The sequence below is a fragment of the Hermetia illucens genome, chromosome 5 (assembly GCF_905115235.1).
Source record: "Hermetia illucens chromosome 5, iHerIll2.2.curated.20191125, whole genome shotgun sequence".
NCBI lineage: Eukaryota > Metazoa > Arthropoda > Insecta > Diptera > Stratiomyidae > Hermetia > Hermetia illucens.
This window is the reverse complement of record NC_051853.1, coordinates 84,194,872-84,217,864: the sequence shown is the minus strand read 5'-3', so window position 1 is coordinate 84,217,864 and position 22,993 is coordinate 84,194,872. Positions and strand designations below refer to the sequence as shown.

General features: G+C 44.0%; 2 protein-coding genes across 6 annotated transcripts in view; one reads left to right on the top strand and one right to left on the bottom strand.

Moving 5' to 3' along the window:
- Positions 1-774: 774 nt before the first annotated feature.
- Positions 775-12,199, bottom strand: LOC119657192 (BTB/POZ domain-containing protein 9). Of its 5 annotated transcripts, XR_005250121.1 has the most exons (12): positions 11,731-12,199; positions 11,437-11,664; positions 11,160-11,316; positions 2,974-3,073; positions 2,655-2,913; positions 2,487-2,594; positions 2,072-2,340; positions 1,779-2,010; positions 1,466-1,680; positions 1,185-1,401; positions 1,080-1,127; positions 775-940 (listed from the first exon to the last, which is right to left on the bottom strand). XR_005250121.1 is itself a non-coding variant. In XM_038063997.1 (11 exons), exons 1-10 carry the CDS (start codon positions 11,798-11,800, stop codon positions 1,231-1,233), a joined length of 1,809 nt encoding a protein of 602 aa, XP_037919925.1. In that variant the 5' UTR covers positions 11,801-12,199; the 3' UTR covers positions 775-940; positions 1,199-1,230. The 5 variants fall into 5 exon arrangements, 3 of the variants coding, with proteins under 3 accessions (XP_037919925.1, XP_037919924.1, XP_037919923.1); XR_005250120.1 differs by having other exon boundaries at positions 1,080-1,401; positions 11,731-12,198; XM_038063997.1 differs by lacking the exon at positions 1,080-1,127 and having other exon boundaries at positions 1,199-1,401.
- Positions 12,200-20,090: 7,891 nt separating this feature from the next.
- Positions 20,091-22,993, top strand: part of LOC119657135 (protein halfway) — a 45,545-nt gene continuing 42,642 nt past the window's right edge. The window contains exon 1 of the mRNA XM_038063906.1: positions 20,091-20,533. Coding sequence (XP_037919834.1) covers positions 20,516-20,533 — 18 coding nt within the window. The 5' untranslated portion in view covers positions 20,091-20,515. The remainder of the gene's footprint in view (positions 20,534-22,993) is intronic.

The window sequence follows — 22,993 nt, the reverse complement described above, 5'->3', positions numbered from 1 at the left end:
CCCACAGCAATCCGTGGTGGGATATACGGAAGTCTTCTACACCGATGGTTCAAAAACAGAATAGGGCTCTGGAGCCAAAGTCTACCTCTCGAATAAAAACGAAAAGTTAGAACAATGTGCAACATTATTTCAGGCTCTGAGGAGCGGTGGAATGGCAGTCGCATTGCCATCTGCAACGATAGCCAGTCTGCACTGAGGGCGGCGAGTAGTCTTGCGATCACCTCGAAAATTGTTCAGAAATGTAGAAGTCGTTTTGAGTTCTATTTCTAGATTCAATCGGATGCCTTAGCAAAAGAGGGTTCAATTTCCTCTATTTTGGGGTCGAAACCAGCAATTGGAGCATCAGTAACGTTGGCAAAAGCTTTCTCCAAAAACTGAGAACAAGCTTTACACAAATAAACTTTTCCTGTCAAAACCCAACAAGTTTAATGCAAAGTTTTTACCATATCCTGTCGAAAAACTAGAGAACTTACAGGAGTATTGTGGGCATTCTGACTAACCATAATTCACTAGCTGGGCATATATTCAAAATAGGAATTGTTCATGATACATGTCCCTCCGCCATCAGGCATCAGATCCAGTTGCAGCGGGAAGCAACAAATTCACTAACGAATATTCTGCGATACATAAACGAATCCGGGATATTTCGTTGAGTACAATAAACCACCACGGTCTGAGTGCCCACAAGCTGTGCCCAAACACACGCACTCACAAATACATTGCTGTGAACTATGTCCCTGGCCTTACTCCTTCAATTCCCAATAAAAACACAAATTTCTTTTCTATAAATTCTATTTAAACTAAAAGAAAATAAAACGAACAATAAAATATCTTTCAACTCTTTAAATAATTACAACAAGTATTTTGATAATACTAAAATATATCATTTTCAAATCTCTCTTAATTGGAATATTCGTTTCCGTTTCGTGTGATTTATTCACTGCAAAATAAAAACTCAATTAGCTCTCCCCGAAGCGAAAGAAGCCCACGTGAATTTCATTTGGCAATCAAGCAACACAGTTCAACGTCTAATTTCCTGAAGCCAATCTAATAAATATCGAATTTTGATTACTACATACATTCCTTCAAGGAGTTTGAACAGATCCTTATAACCATAATCTTCATCACTAGAGTTTCATTAGAATTATTGAGTGTTCTGAATGGATTGTTTTGATTGCGCATACATTGTAAGTAATACTTTTCTATGTAATGTTTCTCCGAGATGAACGTCTAGTTTATGCTGTCCTCATCACATTGCGTTTTAGTTTGTAACGATTGTTGGTCGGCCGATCGCTCCGTATTCAGTTGTTTCACCTTCTCCTTTTCCTTGCCTCTGGCCTTCTCCGAGTGTAGGAAGTTTTGATCTTGTGACGGACATTCAAAGTGTACACAATGGAATATCTGTATGAGAAACAAATAGAGATCGGTAAGTAATGCTAGCTGGGAAATGTGGTCGGACACCTACTTCGTTCGCAGTATTATTTGTACCAACGATCTTTATGAATGTAATCGGACGGGGTGTAAAGGAAAAATTCTGCCAAGAGCGAACCGGCTCGCTCCGTTTGTCCACAACCATTTCCCAATCTTTTTGATTGTTTGATGTTTCTATATAGAAGCAATATGTTCGCGCATCACAATCCCACAGAAGAAGGCGGAGCGAACCAATATAATAAGGTTGACCTGGGAGGGAAAATATTTGAAGTGTCAGTGAATAGTTTTCAATTCAAATAGGATCGTTTAGTGCTTCAATAATTAAAATATGAATTACAATTACTAACCGAGGCGAACCAATATTACTCCGCTCCCCAACTGATGGCAAGTATATCCGTAATCCCAATCATAGTTGGTATAGTCTCCATTCAAAAGCGCATTTCGTGTTCGACTGACTCCCTCAATTACAGTTGCGCTTAGGGCAACTGTTGCCACGTTGTTCGTAGGAGCGACGAATCCATCAACAAGTTTTGGTACATTGGCTGTATACATTGCCTCTAGCGCCACTGCATGGAACACCTGGAAATGTAAAGATGACAAACAATTCACTCTCGATAACCAAAGAAATGCACAAACATACCTTATTCACACTATTATGCGTACCAACCAGTTTAATGTAACGAACGGCACGGGATGGAAAATACAGAAATTGCCACGATCGACAATGATATGTTGAATAATCCACAACGCGATCCCACTGCTCTTGGTTGACAGAGACTTCTACGTAGTATGAATACGACCGAGTGTCCTTATCCCACAATAAAATTTTGATGTGATTTATGATGCTGATTGTACCCAATTCGACAATGATACCAGTATCTAAACTGTCGATCGAGTGGCGAGTATATCCTGCGCATGAATAGATGAAGGAGGTTTTAAAAGACAAATTCTTAAAAGACGGCACGAACTACATGCATTTCTGTTGCCCTATTGTCGTCTCAACATTTTAACACCGTAAGGTAGGTAACATCTCAATTAAACGCACGCAAAACTACCTTTTTCCATGTCATATGACTCTATATCCCCATCCAGTAGTGCCGACCCCCATTCCCCTTGTATCGTTCTCGAGTTAAATTTCACTGCAGCAACATTTTCTTCAGGCCCTGAAATTTAAACATAATTAAGCAAACTCCCCACCCAAACACTCATGGAGAAATATTTACATAATGCACCACGATACGGTAGACATTTTGATGTTGTTTTCTCTTCGATGGCATCCAAAAGTCTATTGGGATCCAGAATTCCGGAGCGGCGTACAACCTCGAAAAGATGATCGAAGTTCATCAGCGGCAGGCGAACATACGACACAACGGATTCGATGTCAACATTGGAATTGTGCTTACACCATTCACTCACAGCGACGAATATTTGAACTTCGGGCGCAAAAAAAGAGTCACGACGAAGTACCTCTTCAAGTGATTCCTGGGGGAATGTGTAGAACAATGTTCTTTTACGAGTCATTTCTCGATAAGGAGAACTTACCTTTGATAGATGTTTGAATGTAGAATGTGCAAGTATTTCAGATGCATTACGATCCATAAATGTGTAACAGACATTTGTGAGAGTTTCGAGATTGTAGAGTCTGAAAAAATTGAGATGTTCAAAAATAACTGAAATCCATCAATCAAGTGAGAAGGTATTAATCTCTCAAAATACAGCAAATGAGCGTTGAATTCTTAGACTCCTATGTCAGACATAGCCGCTGAAGTCGGCACAACGACAATCAGTGTCAAAAACATTTGAAAGCCAAAAATTAAAAGAGGGGCGAAGACGACTACGTTTTCTTACCAGAGCAGAGACAACTCATCAGACGCAGTCTCACCTCTGCCCTGGAAATATCGTGACCGAAACGGCTCGCAGGTGTTATATTTCGCAAAACACAATGAGAGTGAGAATTACATCGAACGTAAATCCGCCCACAGTTCGGACCAAAGCTTCGCATCCACTTGATGTCGGACCAGGCCAAATGGGGAGCAACTTGCCCCCAAGCTGCTTCGGTCACGATACTCCCAGGGCAGAGATGAGGTACGAAACCGTAACCGTCTTCGTCCCTCTTTTAATTTTTGAACTTTGAGTGTTAAACCCAAAAAGAGGAGTCCATGGACCATAAAAAGTGGGAGCAAGGAACTCTCCCTTTGGCCCGGTCCGACGTAAAGTGGATACAAAATTCTTAATCCTCAAACAAAAATTTGAAAGCCTTGGCTGATTTTTATTTATTTACATGCATATCTATTTCCAAAGATAATTCAGGAAATGACATCTAATTTCACCCTACAAAAAACTACTAGCATATTAAGGGCAAAACAATTTATTCTTTAAATTGTTCACCTAATCTACATTAGTTCTCCTTAATTGGATGCATTTCTTTCAACTTTCGCTAATATTAGAAAAGCCCTTTCCCTGCATAAATTATGAAGATGGGTGTTAGCCGTTTTTAAGCTTTTATTTTGTCTGTCTGTCTTTTTTTAAGAACTCTTCCACTGTTCACAGTTGACACTCGGTAGATCCTATCATCGAATTGATCGTATCCCAACCCCCCATGTTAGCATTCTCCGCACAACATTTCCCAGTAATGGCATTTCAGTAAGAGTTTCCCCTAGATTCCTCATTTCTTCAACGAATTTCCGCAGCAACGAACTTCTTGGATCCATCAGCAACGTCATATCAGAGCCTTACAACTAGCTATTGACAATAATAACAAGATGAGTGTGAGCACCAATTGTTGGCAGCGACTTCCACATGAGGCTCCAAACCGCCTTATTAAATGCATTAATCACGCTCAGGATCACTACCACGTAATATTTATTGGTACTACCCTTTTCATGCACTGTGTTCTTGGTAAAACCAGTAACCTATTTGGTGGTATCAATGGTTGAAATGGCATCAATGGTTGAAAACTACTTTCGCCCACTGCAAAAGGAAGCAATATTTTGAAGATTACCCCCTCAAGAGCCATACGAGGACCAGTCTCTACCGCTTCCGTGACGGGAGAAATGTCTCCTCGGACATGCACACCTCCGACAACTCAATGAACATTTCCTGCCTAGACTTCTCCACGAGCTTATTCGGTATTCCTTCAAGACCCTGAGCTATTCTACTGCATTTCTACTGCCAAATTCTAGTAGCTCGTCTCTGGTAGCTGCCAGAAGAAAGATCTTCGCAAGCCGCCAGGGACCCCTCCTGCTAGGGCAATAACCCGTGGATTATTTTAACCAGGAGAGTTGGGCTTGTGATCTACCCCTGAGTCCCCCCATAACAATCCATAAATGCTCCCCCGAAGTCCATCTGCCCGTCTGTCTGTCTATCATACGCATTTTTTTCGGAGATTGATATGAAATTTGGTAGAGATGTTGGAACCGCGAACCCACATGCATACGGTGATTACGTTAAGTTTAAGGTGGGCCTTGGTCACACGCAAACGAAGAATATGAAATTTTCTTTCACCAAAAGTCGTGTAGGACCTACGATACAGTTTTCCCTACTTGTCATAGAATATTACTAAAATTGACGGAGAGACATGTGTGTGGTCTAACAACCAACAAATTTGCCTATCGAAATGGTTTATAATTAGTTTCTGAAATGTGCATACCCCCCTATCAACGATATCAAGGGCCCAAACAATACTCGCTTTCTCCAACTAGAGGAAGCTAGCTAGCCCCCTCTGCCCTTGAGACCACTGGGATTTTGCTCCCTACATATAAATTTAACTTATAAAGATATAAACTTGATGACCATTCCTTTGTCCTGAGAGATCTCAGATACCCAGCATTTACGAATGAGTGGAGTGTAGCAGCTCTGCAGAGACTGCATAAATTGCACCGCAAACTTCCATAAGGAGGCCGTCAAAGCTGACGTTTTAACTCCGTTTGGACGCATTAATAACAAAGCCAAGCCAAGCGTATTCTCATGTTACAGTAGCTTGCCATATCATCCAGAAGAGATGAAGTTTCACCAGATGTTTTTCGAAGCCCCTTCTGAACTTCAGCGTGTAGCTGCTCGTAAAAAGCATCATTCTCCATTATGCCGGAAAGCTACCATAGTACATTGCGCTGCAGAATTATGATACTATTTAACCCGACATTGGATTCACGTCTGTTACCGTTCGGCTTTCCAGAGTATAAAAGTACCGCAACGCCACAAGAGGGAGAGGGGTCCTCTCTAGAGTGCAACTATCTCACTTCGCTTAGACCCAGAACATCCAACTTAAATCACTGGACTTTTTTGGTCGATTTGGCGAAAGCAAGCATACTAAGCATACTAGCCAAAATTCATAGGAATAAGATCAGTCCCTATCTGAAAAGTTATTGCCGTGGATAACAACATATTATCGAAGTTTGCAAATCACTAGCCTACAAACAAGCAAAGAAGCATCTTTTTCCATCACGAAATCGTCTGAACCACTGCTGACACACATATTCAGTTACAACATTGATGGCGTCAGTTGTACACAAAATGTCAATATCGAACTCATACAGTCAATAATGCCTTAAATGAATTTTACCTACTTCTCCCCACTTTTCCCGTCCTAGATCCGACGGAGCTACCAGGTAGAGAAGATCGTCGTGACTTAACCGAAAAAGCTCATGCACACACCTAATAGAATTGACGTTCCTTTTATATAACTTTCTTTTTGCCTGATCATTTCTTGATAGTACCGAGGCTCATCTTGCCGTATCGACTGAAGTATACCCGATAGCGCCTTTCCAGGGTTTGTCAAAAGATCATCTTTCGTTACGAAAAACATTGAGTTTTCTTGGTCGCCTTGTGCCTAAGTGCTTTATTCATCGCTTTCGCTGATCTCCTCTCATCTTCGAATTACTTAAACGGCAAGAATGCCTGCAACGAAAAATACCCACAATCCTCTCAAAAAAAGGGAAAATTTTTCGCTAATATCACCCCGCAAATTTCATCCTAAACCTAATTTCCTATACTAGACCTGAAACTAATCCGTGCAGCATGATAATCAACTTTGTCAGCACAATCGGTCGACCGATATGTGCTAACATACATACAAATGATGATATTTGTAGCAACTTTATATCGCGCACCATAGCTGACCGATATGTGCAAATTTGTAGCGAACAGCATCCCTGCGTTAGCAGGTTTGTCCGCATCACTTCATATCACTTTAGCATTGGGTGGTAACAAAACTAACAACAATTACAAAAGGCAATGGTCGAAGAACAAGAGCGGAAATGATCGAAAAATAGGAGCGGAAATACACCGCGTTCCCCGCTTCTCGCAATTAAAATATTCAAAATCACTTCACTATGAGAGTCAGCTACTGAAAAGGTAGCAAGGCTCATTGTCTAGTGGAAAAAGGAGCTAGAAGTGAGAGAAGCACCAATGAAGTAATAAATAGTTCTGGCAAGCAAAAAGGAGAGGACGGCGTCGAATTTGAAATCGGAAAAACGACCACGAAAAAAGACGGCCAGCTATGAGCGACACGACACTTTCTTGTGGGGAAAGAAGACAACCAGGCGCAAGTAATCTCACCGGAGAGGATGGACCTCATCCGGAAGCCAAGAGCAGAGGAAGAAATACTACTCAAGTAGTGGGGGCGGTATCAGGGAATAAAAGACTATGGTCGTCTACCGAAACATTTCTATAGATGTCAAAAATGACACAATGGAGACAGAGGAACTTCCAGATCTTACCACATACCAACGAAACTCCTAGCGCAGACCCTAACTGTGCAAAACGCGATGCGAACTCAACAATGAGTCTTATCACCGCAGCTGCAATTCATCGGCATCCAAAAGGAATGATAATCGACCCCAGAAATTGTGGGTGTACGAAGAAATTGCTTCAGACTTCGGTGGATTGCGCAGCACGCAAGAAGCCAAACTGGGGTAATCCTTACATCCGTAGAATACAAGGTATCAAAAAGTGAACTCCGCTACGAAATCAACAGCCCAATTGAACACTGCTGGCAAGACTAGTCTTGAGCATAGGTTAATTGGAAGCAGTAAAGATGGAAGAAAGCGTACAGGCAGTTTTTCCTGTTCATCCTATTCGACCCGACGTTGTCAATGAAAGGGAGAATACTGAGGAATCATCACTCTTCACTGCAAAGATACTGGAAAAGCCGGTGTTGCCCATCGCTGGAACTTGTATTCAAGTATAAGCCGGACGTGACACTTGACGCTCAGCACATTCAACGCACGTTTAACATCGGATATTTTTCCATTCCGCTGAAAGATTGCGAGGGTCATGCTGATAATCAAAGTCAAAGTGCCATCACCGTATTCTCCTCTCAGTATGTTGGGCACAACGGGGAAACTATTTGAGAAACTGATTATTTACTGAAGCAATACTTACTACGGCGCAGGGATCTACAATTGATGCGATTGAGGAAGTGGTCCAAGCGGTGAAACTGACTGAGGTGCGCAGTCGCCACTGTCGACGGGTCGTACCCTTTGTGATCCCCGAACGAAAGAAAAGTCTTCAATTCTGCGAAGTGGTGACACATGCTTCAGGCACTGGAAATTGTTTTCATACTTCGGGTTACCTATTGCGGATATCGATATTTGAAATGCCTTATACGATAGACTTGTACGACTCGGGATTCTCAACGTACAATGGGAATAGTGATGCGGCGAGTAAGGGGATTGATGGCTAAACATGGATTCTCCCTAGTTCTGGAAAAAAGCGAAGTCGTTATCCTGACCAAGAAGAGAGTTCCCACACTCCTCGCTATTCAGGTTGGTGAAACCCTGATCTTGGCGAAGCCGGCGGTGAAATACCTCGCCAAGACCACAGACAAAGCTGCCACTGAAATGTTTGCGATTTCCGGCTGATGTGCGATGCGGGAAGTTCTTTACGGTTCCAAAGTATGGACTGACTCCCGGATCGCCTTCATGCTGCCGAGCGGAGGTTTATATACCGCAGAAAAGATGAAGGAAATTAGAAATAAGATAACCGTCGCTTGTGAGTGGAGAGCCCGTACTCTCTGCACATAACAGCGATCTTAGCACAGAGAATCGAGGGGTAGATGGCCCGCACATTTCATCAAAGGTGTGCGAGTCAGCTACTCAGCGAACATGGGTATTTTCAATCTTACTTGCACACAATCGGGATGCAGTGGATGATGCCTGCCAGAGCGAGATAATATAGAAGAGAACGACAGAATAGCTGAGGTTCCCGTACTGAATAAGCCTACGCTGGGATAATTTGTCAAACAGGTCCAGATTGCTGTCCTAAACACAATAGCGAGGTTTTTTAGTCGATAGTCTCACCGAGATAAGCGCATAAATACCTCCTCCTCCTTCCCCACTAAAAATGAACAACATTTGTGGATTTGTCCGCAGTTGCTTTGCCTGTCGAGCTTGCACCAAATCACCGGCGCGCAAATGCAAGCCAGTTAGGCAATTCTCACACTTCTACATCGATCCGCTACTGCCGGGCCATAACGAACTGAAGCGATTCCGTTTCTAAGCATTACTGCCAGCATGATAGCCGAGGCCCTGAATAGACGTCTGGATTAGCCAACTCGAAGTATCCGCCAAAATTACTACCAATCTTGGACGCCAGTTCGAGAGCTCAACAAAATCCTCGACGCAGTTCCTCGCCGAACAACCCCGTCTCATCCACCAGCAAAGGGCATAATTTTACGGTGACATCGTACAGTAAAAGCCATAATCCGTTGCCGCACCTCCAGTAAATGGGTAACCGCTCCAACACCAGTGGTACTTCTTGGCTTACGATCAGCTTTGAAGAAAAACCTTTCAACAGTTATAGCTGAGATGGTATTCGAAACGACGCTGCATGTCCCGAGGGAATTTTCTTCGAAATTGAAAGTATGAAATCAGCAAGATAGCACCATCACGGAGAACCACTACAGCCGTAAATCATGTCATTTAGTCCGTTTCAACAACTCGACGCTTCATTGCGAGGACTTGCACTTTGCAAGTGCACCAGACGCCAATTTGTGACATATGCAACTTTGTGTCGAGCACCATCGTTGCGTCAGTTTAATGCCCGAATAATTTCACACGTGGTGGCATCGAGTGCGGAAATCTGGAGTAGCAGTGGGACATTCAACCTCGTTCGTTTTCAATTGAAGTCATTTTATTTTATATTTTTCGGGAATAAATTCTGTAATTTTAAATTCAATTGCTTTTGGCTCAGAAAGAGCCTTTTCATCAATTACCCGTTCTTCTTCTTTTCCTTTAGCCGTTGTCCCATTCAGAAGCGGGGTAGGCCCATCGTGATCGATTGCACCACTTTATTTTATCAAGGCCATCGAAGACGCCTCTCGCAATTTTTCCACGAACAATGCAACCCCATCTTTATTAGGGATATCTTTATTGCGAATATGAACAAATTTTAGATTTGAGACGTTCGTTGATCACAAAAAACTCCAGTTGTGGAACGCCACTTCGTCCAAGTTGCACTAACGCGTGGAGCAATTTCAGAATGCAGGTCTCCATTAGGTGATAACATTGAGCCAGGATATTTAAATCGTTCAGTTCTGGCCAGGCCATTGCCGTTGACAGTGATTGTACCTGTTTCATGCGGATCGGTCGTCAAAAATTTAGTTTTATTCACATTCAATTTAAGACCGTGTTGCATAAAGCGATAATTCCACTTTTGGACAAGTTGCTCGATATCATTTTTGTTATGAGTACCAGGAAAACATCAATCACACCTTGAAAAGGGTCTTCCTGGCTTTGATAGAAATTGGACCGCCAATCACTGTGACATATTCAGTGAACTTTCCGACCTCGACACTCGACACTTTTTAAAAAGCAGAAATATATGGCCAGCGCCAAATACCAAAGGAGGAGCAACATTAAATTGCACTGGTCAAAAAAGAACAATAAAGATAGGGAGGAATACAACTTTGAGACCGTTGACAATTTCTCAATCTAGGGTCGAAAATCACAACCGATACCAGTTACGATGATGATATCCGTGCACGGTTGTTGTCAGCCAACAGAGCCTATTTCAGCTTACAAAAACTGTTCCGCTCGAAACGTCTCATCACAGGATTCTTACTGTACAAGAAAATTATCTTTTCAGTCCTCATTTGTTCTACGGAAACTTGGGTAAAATGTAAATTTGTTCTAACAAAACAAACTCCACCCCTTCCTTCAAGTTCAAACAAGCCTGACCTGCAGTGCTGCAGAATATAGTACCCTTCGGAGCGAAGACGGCAATTCAACTTCCTATTTTACGGTTAAAAAAAATATTCACGGGATAGTAGTAAAAAATCCCAAAAAAATAATTGTTCCATGGAAAATGTTGATGCATCCGGCGAAGTCCATTCCAGCTCATTTCGTGGCATGCGTGGCATTTCAAATTTAACGCAAATTCATAGCAATTTTCTAGCTGTTCCCAAATACCTTACTTGTAAACGGAATATAACCACAAATGTCCCAAAAACAGATAATTCGAAGCTCTCCCCCCCGAACAACAAAAAGGTCAAGAAAATCCACGAACGATTTCTTCCAAGCTTATCTTATCATTGAGAGATGAACCGATCTGTCGACCAGAAAGTTATTATTAAGTCAAATCTCGAAGCAAAATCTTATCAAAGTCGAGCGACTTATCATAATCCGCTGACGCAATCCAGCTCGACAAATACGCTGAAGGTCGCGACGTCACGATGTGTAAATTTTACAATGAAATCAGCTGAAAGCAAAAACGAGAAGCCAAATAGTCACCTGGCGGCATCCAGAATGGCGCAAACGTTGTTCAAGGACAGAACCTGGCGCAGATAGTCCGAGATTGCGAGTTCCAGCTCGGTGAAGCCGTACTGGTTGGCCAGGCCCAAAGTGTCCAAAATGTTCTCCTCCTTCATCTGCGACAGCGACATGTGACCTGCGAAGGTATTCCATTAATTTCAATTGCAAATCGGAAGATCACTTGGCGGCCGCCCGCAAGGACGTGAGCTCATCTCTATTTTTAGCGAGACGGCGACGCAGCGGGGCCGATGCGCACCTGAGTAAATGTAGCGGAGCAGCGCCTTGAAGGCCTCCAGCGGGATCTTCAGCTGGATCTCGGATTGGTTGGTCTCGGACAGGCCGCCGTAGAGCAGAGCCCGGAAGTACTCGCTGCGAGCAGCCAGCACGACCCGGTGCGCGGGCAGCCTCTGGTTCTCCACGATGAACGTCACGTCCGAGTAGTCGTCGTTTATGCACAGTTTTGCCATTTGGTCCGAAAAACGTTCTGCAAAGGAGCACATTGTTAGGTCCCGAGTCGGCCGGGGTGCGGAATCCCGCCCCAAACACTCACCTGTCAGTTCAATTTCTCCCGTTCTACTTTTTGAACCAACTCCGGACATTTTGTGACTTTGACTGCTCATTTCCGACCGACGAGCGCAGCCCTCGTCCTTTCGTTGTGATCCAACAGATTATTCTGTTGAGGGCTCGATTTCGCAAAGGATTCCAAAAGACCCGAACGGGCGCCCCTCGCACATATCAAGCAGGGCACCCCTCGCACATATCAAGCAGGGCACCCCGACCAGACCCCGCGGTTGGAGTTGTCAGAAGCGGCGGTCGCACGCTAGCGCCCGAATTCCAATTATTCACGAATGGCTCGACACACACGTTCCCGGAGAGCACGGAAATGCACTAGCCGACACGATTGAAGCCTTGAACGACTTTATTACGCGTTTAAAATCCGCTCACGGTGACAGACTGCAAATATGCGGCGACGAAGAGTCTTCGCAACTTTGTTTTGACTGGCGCTGGAAAGGAATGTCAGGGCTGTACGCGTGAGCCGTGTGCTGACATCTGTGTGCTGATGGCGGCCACTACTTCCAATTGGTTCCTACTGGAAGCAGGGGCAGTCATGCTGTAATGATAGAATGAGTATCGATGTGAGAATCGGAAAAAAATCAGCTGATATCCGGAGCAGGAAAAATACGGAGGTCGCCTACTTTTGAATCGGCAATTCAAGTCTTTTTTAGGGATGAATTACATTGGAACTATCGCAGATAACCCAATTTTTTTTTTAAATTTTGCTGATGCATGCTTCATCTTTAAAAAAATATTTTGGAAAATTAATAGCAATCGCTCCTGCGACTGTGGCACGTCCTTGCCTTCTTCATTGCAGTAGGGTGATAGGCGACTTTGAAGTAAGACTTTGTGCATCTGACTTGCTCTAAGGCGCACAAATAAAATATATTTCTAATTTATGTTTCGTAGGCAACGTTTAAAAAAGACTTTTATTTTAAAACTTTTTAAAACGCAATGGCTTTTAAAAACGCTAGAATTCAGACCTTCTCCTTCTTCGTCGAAGGGTTGTTCTTAGTTTATATTATACCTAAAAAGTGACGAAGTTTCCACCCACTCGAGCACAAGCGGGTGCCATGTTTCAGGTTCCATATATCTACGAATCTACGAGGAAAGGTTTATTCCTGATAAAATTAAAATGCGAAACGTGCAAACTAAAAAGAAAGAAAAATATCCTTCCGGAGGAAGACCAGCAGGTCAACTAAGGCACATTTCGAGGACTGCAGATTTATCTGCGCTACCCTCAGCGTCATCTGTTTGCGTACAGGACCGTTGGTCCCCGTCAGATCGTCGAACTCTCCCCTAACAATTCGTAAGTGGCATCGATTGAACACAGATCTTTCTTCCGATTTCGCAATCGGGAATGCTTTGATCTTTGCGTTTCTTACTGCGCACTCTAATACATTTTAAAGCCTCCAAGCTCACTCTATTTATAAAGAATAGTAAAGGCTAGCTTATGACTTCCTTCTCTTTGAATATCATCCAGTTGTCCGTGGATATCTTGAGGTTTTGAAGACACAGAGATTGGACAAACTCGTCCTTATCCATGCTGATCGTCTGCAATCAGATGCGGGAATTTCGTCGTATGGATAATCATAACCTTCTCGCACGAACTAAGAAAGTCCTGGTAGGTCCTCGCATGCTATTATGTAATAAACGCGGCCCGACCTCGACACTAGTCTATACCTCCCGTGTCCTTGCTGGAGCGGATTCGGTTCATCTGCACCGAATTTCACACCTCTCTCAGTGGTGGCTAGGAATAAATTGAATGGGGAAGCTTTCCAATCACTGCCTAACATGCAAGCCATCGCCATTTATAGCCTTTAAATCATATGTCCCCTCTCTTAGCTAGCAAATTCTCATCAATTCGATGGCAAAGACGCTTTTCGCCCAACTTTTCCATGATGAATGCGGTGCAAGATAGATATCCATATATAGGGTATTTTGAGGCCTAGTATAGGGGTAGCTTCCTATTTTTTTTAGATTTTTGGGGTGGGTAATTTCTGGGAATGGCCCTGTGAAATAACTGACCACTTTTTATCCCTTGCACTACCCCTTTACAAATAATTTCAAAACTAATACTGGATTAAGAACGACCTTTCGTTTGATACCCCTGAAGCCTATATCTCATGAAAAAAAGTTTACATCCCCTTTTGGTTGTTTAGGAACCCCCACTTAAGCCAAGGCATACCTATTGATGTGTGAATATGTGTTCATGTATTTTCTTTTTAAACTATGCAAGTTTTCGCTCATTTCTGGCGCGTGGATCAACATGGATATGGGAAAGATACCCAGAACATAAAGCCGATATGGCCAAAAAGATACGGTGCAGCGGCTACCTCACTGCCAGCGAGTGTTGGTAGTAAACAAGCAGGTTCTCCGCCATCAATATCGCTCGACTGCAGCGCTTTGGTGGTGGATAACTTGGCCATCGTAGAATTTAATATTAAAATTGGTTTAAATATAGAGAAGGAGGTGTTCAAGCGAAGCAAGGCGAAAACGATAGGCTGGTCAACCAAGGCGGTTTCATTACCCACCGCATGTGTCCAAGAGGGACGAACGAAAGAGATAATTCAAAATCTGAGAATTGGCAGATTCAGGAGATCCCCACCAATGCCAAAAGTGGCAAAAAATGAAAGTGCTTGGAAGGAGTAATCGGGTCAAGGCTCATACAGGACGGAGCCCTGACCCGGAGGAATTATCTTTCATGCAGCTGGGAGCAAAAATAGTGATCTGCTCGAGTTTATCCATGACAAGCACAGCATGCACCAAGCGATCAAAAACATATTGAAAACCATTAGGGTCCTTTATGATGGGCCGGAAGAGGAAGAAAAAGGTACCAAAAAAAAGCCGACATCTGCCGTCCCAACAATGTCACTAGAAATCTGAGTGGCACCTGACTGTTTTGTTATCGACGTGTCACCAAATAAAAGAGTGCGATAAAAAGAAGGTGATCCTCTAGCCATTCAGCAGACGCCTAAGAGCAAAAAGGGCATACTAGAAGAACGGAACTAAAAGTATGGGAAGGAAGAAGCCTGTGTCTCAAGTGCGACCCTTGGCAACCTAAGCGAAACGAAAATGGTGAATGGACCGTGAACAAAAGTGCGATGGCCAACAGGCTCCAAAAGATAAATTTGATGAATTATCGGATTGGTTGTCTACCGTCTGAGAGAGTAAATTTCATTAATAAAATGCTTCAAGTGCTTCACGTTCGGACACTTTGCGCAGGCATGCACTAGCGGCATTGATCAAGCAGAAGGAGTGGTAAGAAAGATATTTCCAAGGAGTGAATGTTTTGTAAAGAAAAGGAAGGATGAGATAACCGGAATATTGCAGTTAATGGTAAATGTCCCGAATATAGGAAAGCGTCCGCTTCAATGAAAAAAATAGGTTTATTCAAATAAACTCCAACCATTGCAGGGTCGGTCAGGATTTACTGGATGATCACCGACGAATCTGAGATTGATATTGCCACTATAAGTGAAGCATCCAGAAACCGTCACGGGGGAGTATGGGCCTAGATTCGGCCGGTGGAGCGGCGATATAGGCTGGTGGCCGACAAGCGAATGATTTTGTGTAAGCGAAAACAAGCGATTACATTGAGTTTGAAGACATGTTGGAAAACCTTGTTCACTATACAACGAGCCGAAGTGCAAAGGTGAGTGCCGGTGAATGTGTGATCTCTCCAATGGGGGAATAACGCAAAGAGTCAAAGTCTATTAAAGGCTTTAAGGCAGTTAGATAGACACGAGAGTAATGTAAACTCGTTTCGAAAAGAGGGCTCAGTAGTCTACAAGGCCTTTGTTAGCCCTGCACTGGTGCGTGGTATGTCCTGGCAGGCAAGTGAGAACTACATTCACCGCATCAATAGGCAGTTATCCTCTAACTATAGAGAGAGCATACCCAAATCCGAGAGGCTGTCGGGCTTGTCTACGAAAGCAAAGGATGAGCAAAACTTTGTGGTAGTGTGGTTAGACCAACCTAGTAAGGTTCACGGAACCACGGAAAGAGATGTCCATATGACACAATGCATCGCCAAAACATGTGATGCATGCATACTAGGAGATGCACATTAGCCAGTAGAAAACCCAACTACTGGTGGAGTAAGGGCGGATGTTTTAAATAACTCTACCCTGAGGCGGTTATAAACCCGTGGGGAAGCCCCTATAGAGTTGTGAAGGGACGGTTCAGAGGTCGTCCTCACAGATCACGTGCCCTCACCTCTTGTTGAAAATCATCCAGGTGTTATTCCCTAAGGGGAGAGATGTGTCCGGAATTCCTGCAATAACCACAGTTAAGTTCTGGTTGTCTAACGCGAGTACCTATCGTTTAGACTTAATCTCACTATCTTCTTAAAGCACGAATTGATTTTGTGACCACAATCAGAACCCCTCTGGGACAAGCAACAAGGATGCTAATCTATACTGAGTGCATGGCTCAACATTCATGCTGGTGGAGTCAAGACCTCTCCAAATCTCTTCCAAACTAAAGAGTATGGTATCCGAATTGAAACCCAACTCTCATCCCTGCTTGAACGTAACCACACATCCACGAAACCCTCACTAAGGTATTAACCATTAATAACCGGGCTGAAAGTACATACCCCAGGAATTCTCCTCACACATGAAAATTCAGAGGGCTATCCCAGTTCCCGTGGTGCTCTACGCATATCACATATCCCCGCGGGTGTCCTACAGGTTTCCGTAGTGAGACCACTGCGATAAAGCATCATGAACAATTATGTAGTAATTCTTCCATTTCTGGAGGAGGCCACGATGGTGAATTACGCTGACGACATGAACTAGTTGCGGTGGGAAAGCATCCCGAAGATACTGAATTGCACTCATGCGAAACAATCAATGCTGGTAAGTCCTGGTTGGCTAGCGCTGTACTGGCACTTGCTGCGGAAAGAACTGAATCAAATACTTGAGAATGATGATAAATGCAAAAGCTCAATTTTAAGCCGCACGGTCTAGGCCTGCCTTAGTAAGGAACTCCAGACATCCCGGTTTTGCGCCGAGGTCCACCAATTCGATATCCCTAAAAGTTGTCTGGCGTCCTGACCTACGCCATCGCTCCATCTTAGGCAGGGTCTAGATATTGCCCTTATAGACTTTCCGGGTGGGATCATCCTCACCCATACGGATTAAGTGACCCGCCCACCGTAACCCATTGTGCCGGATTTTATCCACAACCGGACGGTCATGGTATCGCTCATAGATTTCGTCATTGTGTAGGCTACGGAATCGTCCATCCTCATGTAGGGTGCCAAAAATTCTTCGGAGGATTCTTCTCTCGAACGCGGCCAAGAGTTCGCAATTCTTCTTGCTAAGAACCCAAGTCTCCGAGAAATACATGAGGACTGGCAAGATCATAGTCTTGTACAGTAAGAGCTTTGACCCTATGGTGAGACGTTTCGGGCGGAATAGTTTTTGCAAGCTGAAATAGGCTCTGTTGGCTGACAACAACCGTGCGCGAATTTCAACATCGTAGTTGTTATCGGTTGTGATTTTCAACCCTAGATAGGAGAAATTATCAACGGTCTCAAAGTTGTATTCTCCTATCTTTATTCTTCCTGTTTGACCAGTGCGGTTCGATGTTGCTGATTGGTTGGTTTTCGGGGCTGACGTTGTCACCATATATTTTGTCTTGCATTCATTGATGTGCAGCCAAAGGTCTCGCGCCGCCTGCTTGATCTGGATGAAGGCAGTTTGTACGTCTCGGGTCCTTCTTCCCATGATGTCGATATCGTTAGCATAGGTCAGTAGTTGGGTGGACTTAAAGAAGATTGTACCTCTTGCATTCACCTCAGCATCACGGATCACCTTCTCGAGGGCCAGGTTAAAGAGGACGCATGAGAGGGCATCCCCTTGCCATAGCCCGTTGTTAATGTCGAATGGTCTTCAGAGTGATTCTACTGCTTTTATCTGGCCTCGCACATTGGTCAGGGTCAACCTAGTCAGTCTTATTAATTTCGTCGGGATACCGAATTCTCTCATACCGTGTACAGTTTTACCCTGGCTATGCTATCATAGGCGGCTCCTTGGTATGGACCAATGATGTCCTTGGCGTATGGCGCTATCCGGCCTAGCAAGATAGCGAAGAATATCTTATAGATGGTACTCAGCAACGTGATACCTCTATAATTGCTGCACTGTGTGATATCTCCCTTTTTATGTATGAGACAGATAATGCCTCGTTGCCAATCGTCAGGCATTGATTCGCTGTCCCATACCCTGAGCACAAGTTGATGAACTACTTGGTGTAACTGGTTACACCCATATTTAACCAATTCGGCTGTAATTCCATCGGCTCCTGGCGACTTATGATTTTTTAGCCGATGAATTGCACGTACTGTTTCTCCTAAACTTGGTGGTGGTAGTATTTGTCCGTCGTCTTCAGTTGGCGGGACCTCCAACTCGCCGATGTTCTGGTTGTTCAGTAGCTCATTAAAGTACTCAACCCATCGCTCTAATATGCCCATTCTGTCGGAAATCAGATTTGTCTCTTTGTCTCGGCAGGATGAGCATCGAGGTGTATAAGGCTTCATCCTGCTGACTTGTTGGTAAAACTTCCGCGCCTGGTGCAGTTGCTCCCTGTACTTTTCTAGTTCACAGACTTGTTGGTTCTCCCAGGCATCTTTTTTCCGTCTGTGAAGTCGCTTCTGCGCTCGACGGAGTTCGTGATAAGTCTCTGCGCGTGGCCGCGTTCTTTGAGAATGCAACATTACTCGGTATGCGGCATTCTTCCGTTCCATTGCTGGGGCCAAGTATGTTTGTGGCGGTATAACGTTCTTCATTTGGCTGTGAAGATCATTTGTAGATGTTTCATCTCCAGATCCTCTGTTGACTGCGGTTATTGCGGCATCCATTTCCCTCTTATAGGTGTCGCGGAGGGTTGTGTTGTGGATGGCTTCAATGTTAACTCTCACCTGATTGTCAGAGGGGATTCTAGGTGGTATTGTTTTTCGAGCTCAAAGCACCATGCCAAAAAGATAGTGATCCGAGTCAATATTGGCCCCCCTATATGTTCTGACATTCATCAAGGCTGAGAGGTGGCGGCGTTCGATCAACACGTGGTCAATTTGGTTGAAAATGGTCCCGTCTGGAGAGGCCCATGTATGAGCCATGGACCACTTTCCGCGCAAACCAGGTACTTCCAACAACTCGTGTGACCCTGCTAACTGAATAATCCGTAGTCCGTTATCATTTGTTTTTTTCGTGTAAGCTATGGGAGCCAACGTATCGCCTGAATAGCAAGAATGATGCCGAATATAGGAGGGTCGCGGGATACGTGTAGGCTGATTATAGCCAGCGTGCTAAGCTCCACTTTGCTGTATGCAGTTTGGAGTCCCAGTTTGGAGGACAGCGTTGAAAGTTTTTGTAACGCATATAAACTGAGTGCCATCTACAAAAGAAGGGAGTCATCTCGGATGATGAGGCGTTCGTCATCTGGGGAATGTTGTCGATTGACATCTGGGCAGACGAGATGGCAAGCATATATAACATGATCCATCTTCCCTCTATCACAGGTGAAAAAATTCGAAGGGAGGGGGTCCATAAGTAGATGGTAATAGCCATGGGACCCCAGCGTGCGTATTCTTCCAATGCAATAGGTTCGTGGAAGAAAGGAGTAACTTTGAGGAAAGTCTAGGTAAAAGACTATCACCGGCAAATTTTGCCCGAGAATGCTAGGACAACAGGTGGATTGAGTTGCGATCAATTCCATTATTGCAGCGTAAATTGCGAAAGGTGGAAGAGGTTAGGAAGGCATGGTTATGAACGCCGACCGTAGAAACAAAAGAGATCCCCCCCTCTCTTATCATGCCTAGTGGTTCCACGGGGCAGTGGAGGAGTCGGGAGTGATTTAAGTCGGTAAAGATCTAACACACTGGGGCATCCAAATCTTTTGAAGATTTTCACATCTTTAACAAGAAAAAGGTATACAAATAGTGTTCCGATTTTAGTGACGTTGGAGTTTTCATAAAACCTTAAAAGATAGTAAAGGTTCCGCACAATTCTGAATAGTTCAACATACTATGTGCCATTCAATGCGAATGTGGGGTTTGCAGATACCATACTCCACAGTTTCTTCGCAATTGCGTTTGACGGACAGAAAAACAGTAAACCTGTTCGTATAAACTTTTGTGTACACTCGAGTGTATAAAATTTCCAAAAATTCATTCCACACGAAAACTACCCCACAATCACCAACCACTCCTTTGCAACATATCCCCAACTAACCCAAAGTTGCGCAACTCACAAATCGGTCTGCGCATTTGCTGCTTGACCCGACCAGCCACATGTTGAAATGAGCACAGCAACACATTCCCCGCACTGAAAAGTGACAGTTGCTTTGAGTGGGTGGACGAGGTGAGTTGTTTCTTGCTGGTGGCTCGGGATGCGTTTCGTGTGGTGATTTCTATTGGGGATTCCGCTATCATCTTATCAGCTGCCGCGGTCCGTACTGTTATTCCCGCGATTATCGACGTATACCGCAGTATCTGTTGGCTAATCTGCCAAATTATCGGTCGTTTATCTCTTGTAATGCGAAGCTAATGAGCAAATGCAGATAGTGAGTGGCCGATCGCAAAGTGATTTCTGTGTTTTATGTGGAATTGCGAGCCGAGTTTTGTGATTTTTAGGTGAAGTGACGAACACAATGCAAATGTGCTCTGGAATGTGGTGATATTCGAGTGATCGATGCATTTATCGTTAGTGGGGAGCAGACGAGCGCTGCAGCGAAGTAGAAATTGATCCCGAACGTGGAGCGCGCTTGGCACCATGACGAGTTTATCAAAGGTTCGTGTTCTCATTGTCCCGCATGTGATTATATTTTTAGAGCGAGTGTTCCGAAGGCAATTAAAATTATTGTTTTGCTACTTGGCGCCCTGACAAAACTGCGAGAACCACTTGTTGGGCAGGTGATCGCATCGAAATAATTGCCTTGAGCTCCGTCATTTCTGCCGCACCCAACGGGCCTGAAACCCTATAAGCTCATAAATCGGCGGCCTTTCCAAAACTTAACGTCCTGCCCACCTTTAGTCCCGAAAATCTCGAATTTGCTCGCACTTATTCGCGATATTCCATCGATTACAAGCCACAGATAAGATAAGAATTCTGTGCCGTTTTGTTTTCCTTCTTGGCTCTGCAAGCGTCAAAGTGTCTATTTTTAGACCGCGAAAAATATATTTATGTTCTGAAAAAACGCGCTGGGTTTTTGGAATTACACGATGTGTGGTCAAGAGGGCAAGGAAACGGCGCGGTTTCTGCTCCGCCTTTTGGATGCAATCAGCAGTTTCATGCCTCCCGTCTGAACATGGATTAAAAATGGCACATTCTCTTCTACTTTTCTTAATATGTCAGATGCTGTTGACGAGAGTCATTAGAGTCTAATGTGATAATTTGTCGTTTAGTTGACTTTTTTGCCAAGGTATGATTAAACAAATATGGTTATGCCGAAAGCATTCTATTTGAAAAAATGCCATTTTATTTTTATTTACTTGATAAAATCTTCATGCTTGTTACACAAAGCCTAGTCAGCCTTCCCGTGATCGCAGTGAGCAAATAAAACTGTAGTTAACTTGGTATCCAAGTCCCTTGTCGGGGATTTGTTTATTTATTTATTAACCTCCTTCACCAATACATCCACATAAGTCATTAAGGGATGTACTATGGCGGAGCAGGAACCTGGCCAGAATGAGAACAGAGGCACGAACACTCTTCAACCGGGCAAAACAAACCGGGGGCTGGCAGAAGTACAAAAATGCACTGACTACGTACAGCAACGCGATCAGGGAAGCGAAACGGAACAGCTTCAGGGAATTCTGTGAAGGGATCGAACAGATCACAGAAGCAAGCAGGCTGTACAAGGCTGTAGCCCAAGACGGGGAAGTATCCTCTGTCTATTTGAAGAAGGAAGATTGAACATTTACCAAGAATGGGGAGGACAAGGTACACCTGCTTGTCAGAACTCATTTCCCGGGGTCCTACCCCACGGTGGCAGGCGACGAAATTCTGCCTGACACCCCAGCAACGAATAAAAGGGGAAGAAAGGAGAACTGGAGACTAGCAAAAGAATTATGCTCAGAAGCTAGGCTAAGATGGGCAATGGGAACTTTTAAACCACTGAAATCTACCGGAGTAGATTGCATTTTCCCAGCACTTATCCAGAGAGGCCTAGGAATTATCTTAGAGTCTCTTCTGAGGGTAGTAAGGTGGAGCATAGCACTGGGATACATACCAAGGGTATGGAGACGGGCAAAAGTGGTCTTTATTCCGAAAGCGAGTAAAAGGATCCTTTTCTCCCTAAATCTTTCAGACCAATTAGCCTAACATCGTTCGTACTCAAAACGGTGGAGAAGGTCATAAACAACTATATTAGAACTAACGTTCTAAAGCGTAATCCCCTACATCACTATCAACACGCTTACCGGGCAGGACGGTCAACTAAAACTGTTCTGTATCAGCTGACAGAGGTACTACGGGATGCATTTCACAACACATCGCACACAGAGATACAAGATGCCCTGAGCCGCAAGGGAGTGGGAAACACCCTGGCTTTCTGGATGAGCAAAATGCTAGAAAGCAGGCAAATAAAAGTACCGACAGGTACAAATTCTATTGTGGGTGGGGTACTATCGCCGCTGATGTGGAGTATGGTAGTGGATGAACTCCTGGACGTGTTAATAAATACTGGAATACAAGTCCAGGGTTACGCGGGCGACATTGTTTTAATCTGTAGGGGCAAATATGACGATACCCTATGTGATAGAATCCAAACTGGACTAAAGGTTACTAGTGCCTGGCGCAAGAAGATGGGACTTCAGATCAACCCAGCCAAAACCACCATAGTAGCATTCATTAGGAGGCGTAAGCTTGATCACCTGAGAGCCATAAGATTACATGATATGGAGGTGAAGCGAGAAACAGAGGTCAAATATTTGGGAATTACGCTAGACCAAAAATTATTCTGGAAGACACTTGCCGGAAAGCCACGAGGGCTCTGATGACTTGCAGATCTATAGCAGGAAAAAAATGGGGCTGCAGCCCGAAGATACTACTTTGGATATATACTGCAATAGTAAGGCCAATGATTACCTATGGAGCGGTAATCTGGGCAGAAAGAACCGAACTCAGCACACTAGCCAGGGAATTACATAATCTCTAAAGGCTGGCTTGCGTGTGTATCAGTGGGGCAATGAGGACATGCCTATATTATTTCTATGCGGTATCCCGAATTACGAATATCAACACATGACA

Bases quoted from the DNA above. Each gene is read 5' to 3' on its own strand.
- LOC119657192 (XM_038063997.1), bottom strand. From the start codon at position 11,800: ATGAGCAGTCAAAGTCACAAAATGTCCGGAGTTGGTTCAAAAAGTAGA. The intron at 11,665-11,730 runs GTGAGTGTTTGG...GCTCCTTTGCAG, and splicing joins GGGAGAAATTGAACTGACAG to AACGTTTTTCGGACCAAATG. The intron at 2,595-2,654 runs GTAAATATTTCT...TTTAAATTTCAG, and splicing joins ACCGTATCGTGGTGCATTAT to GGCCTGAAGAAAATGTTGCT.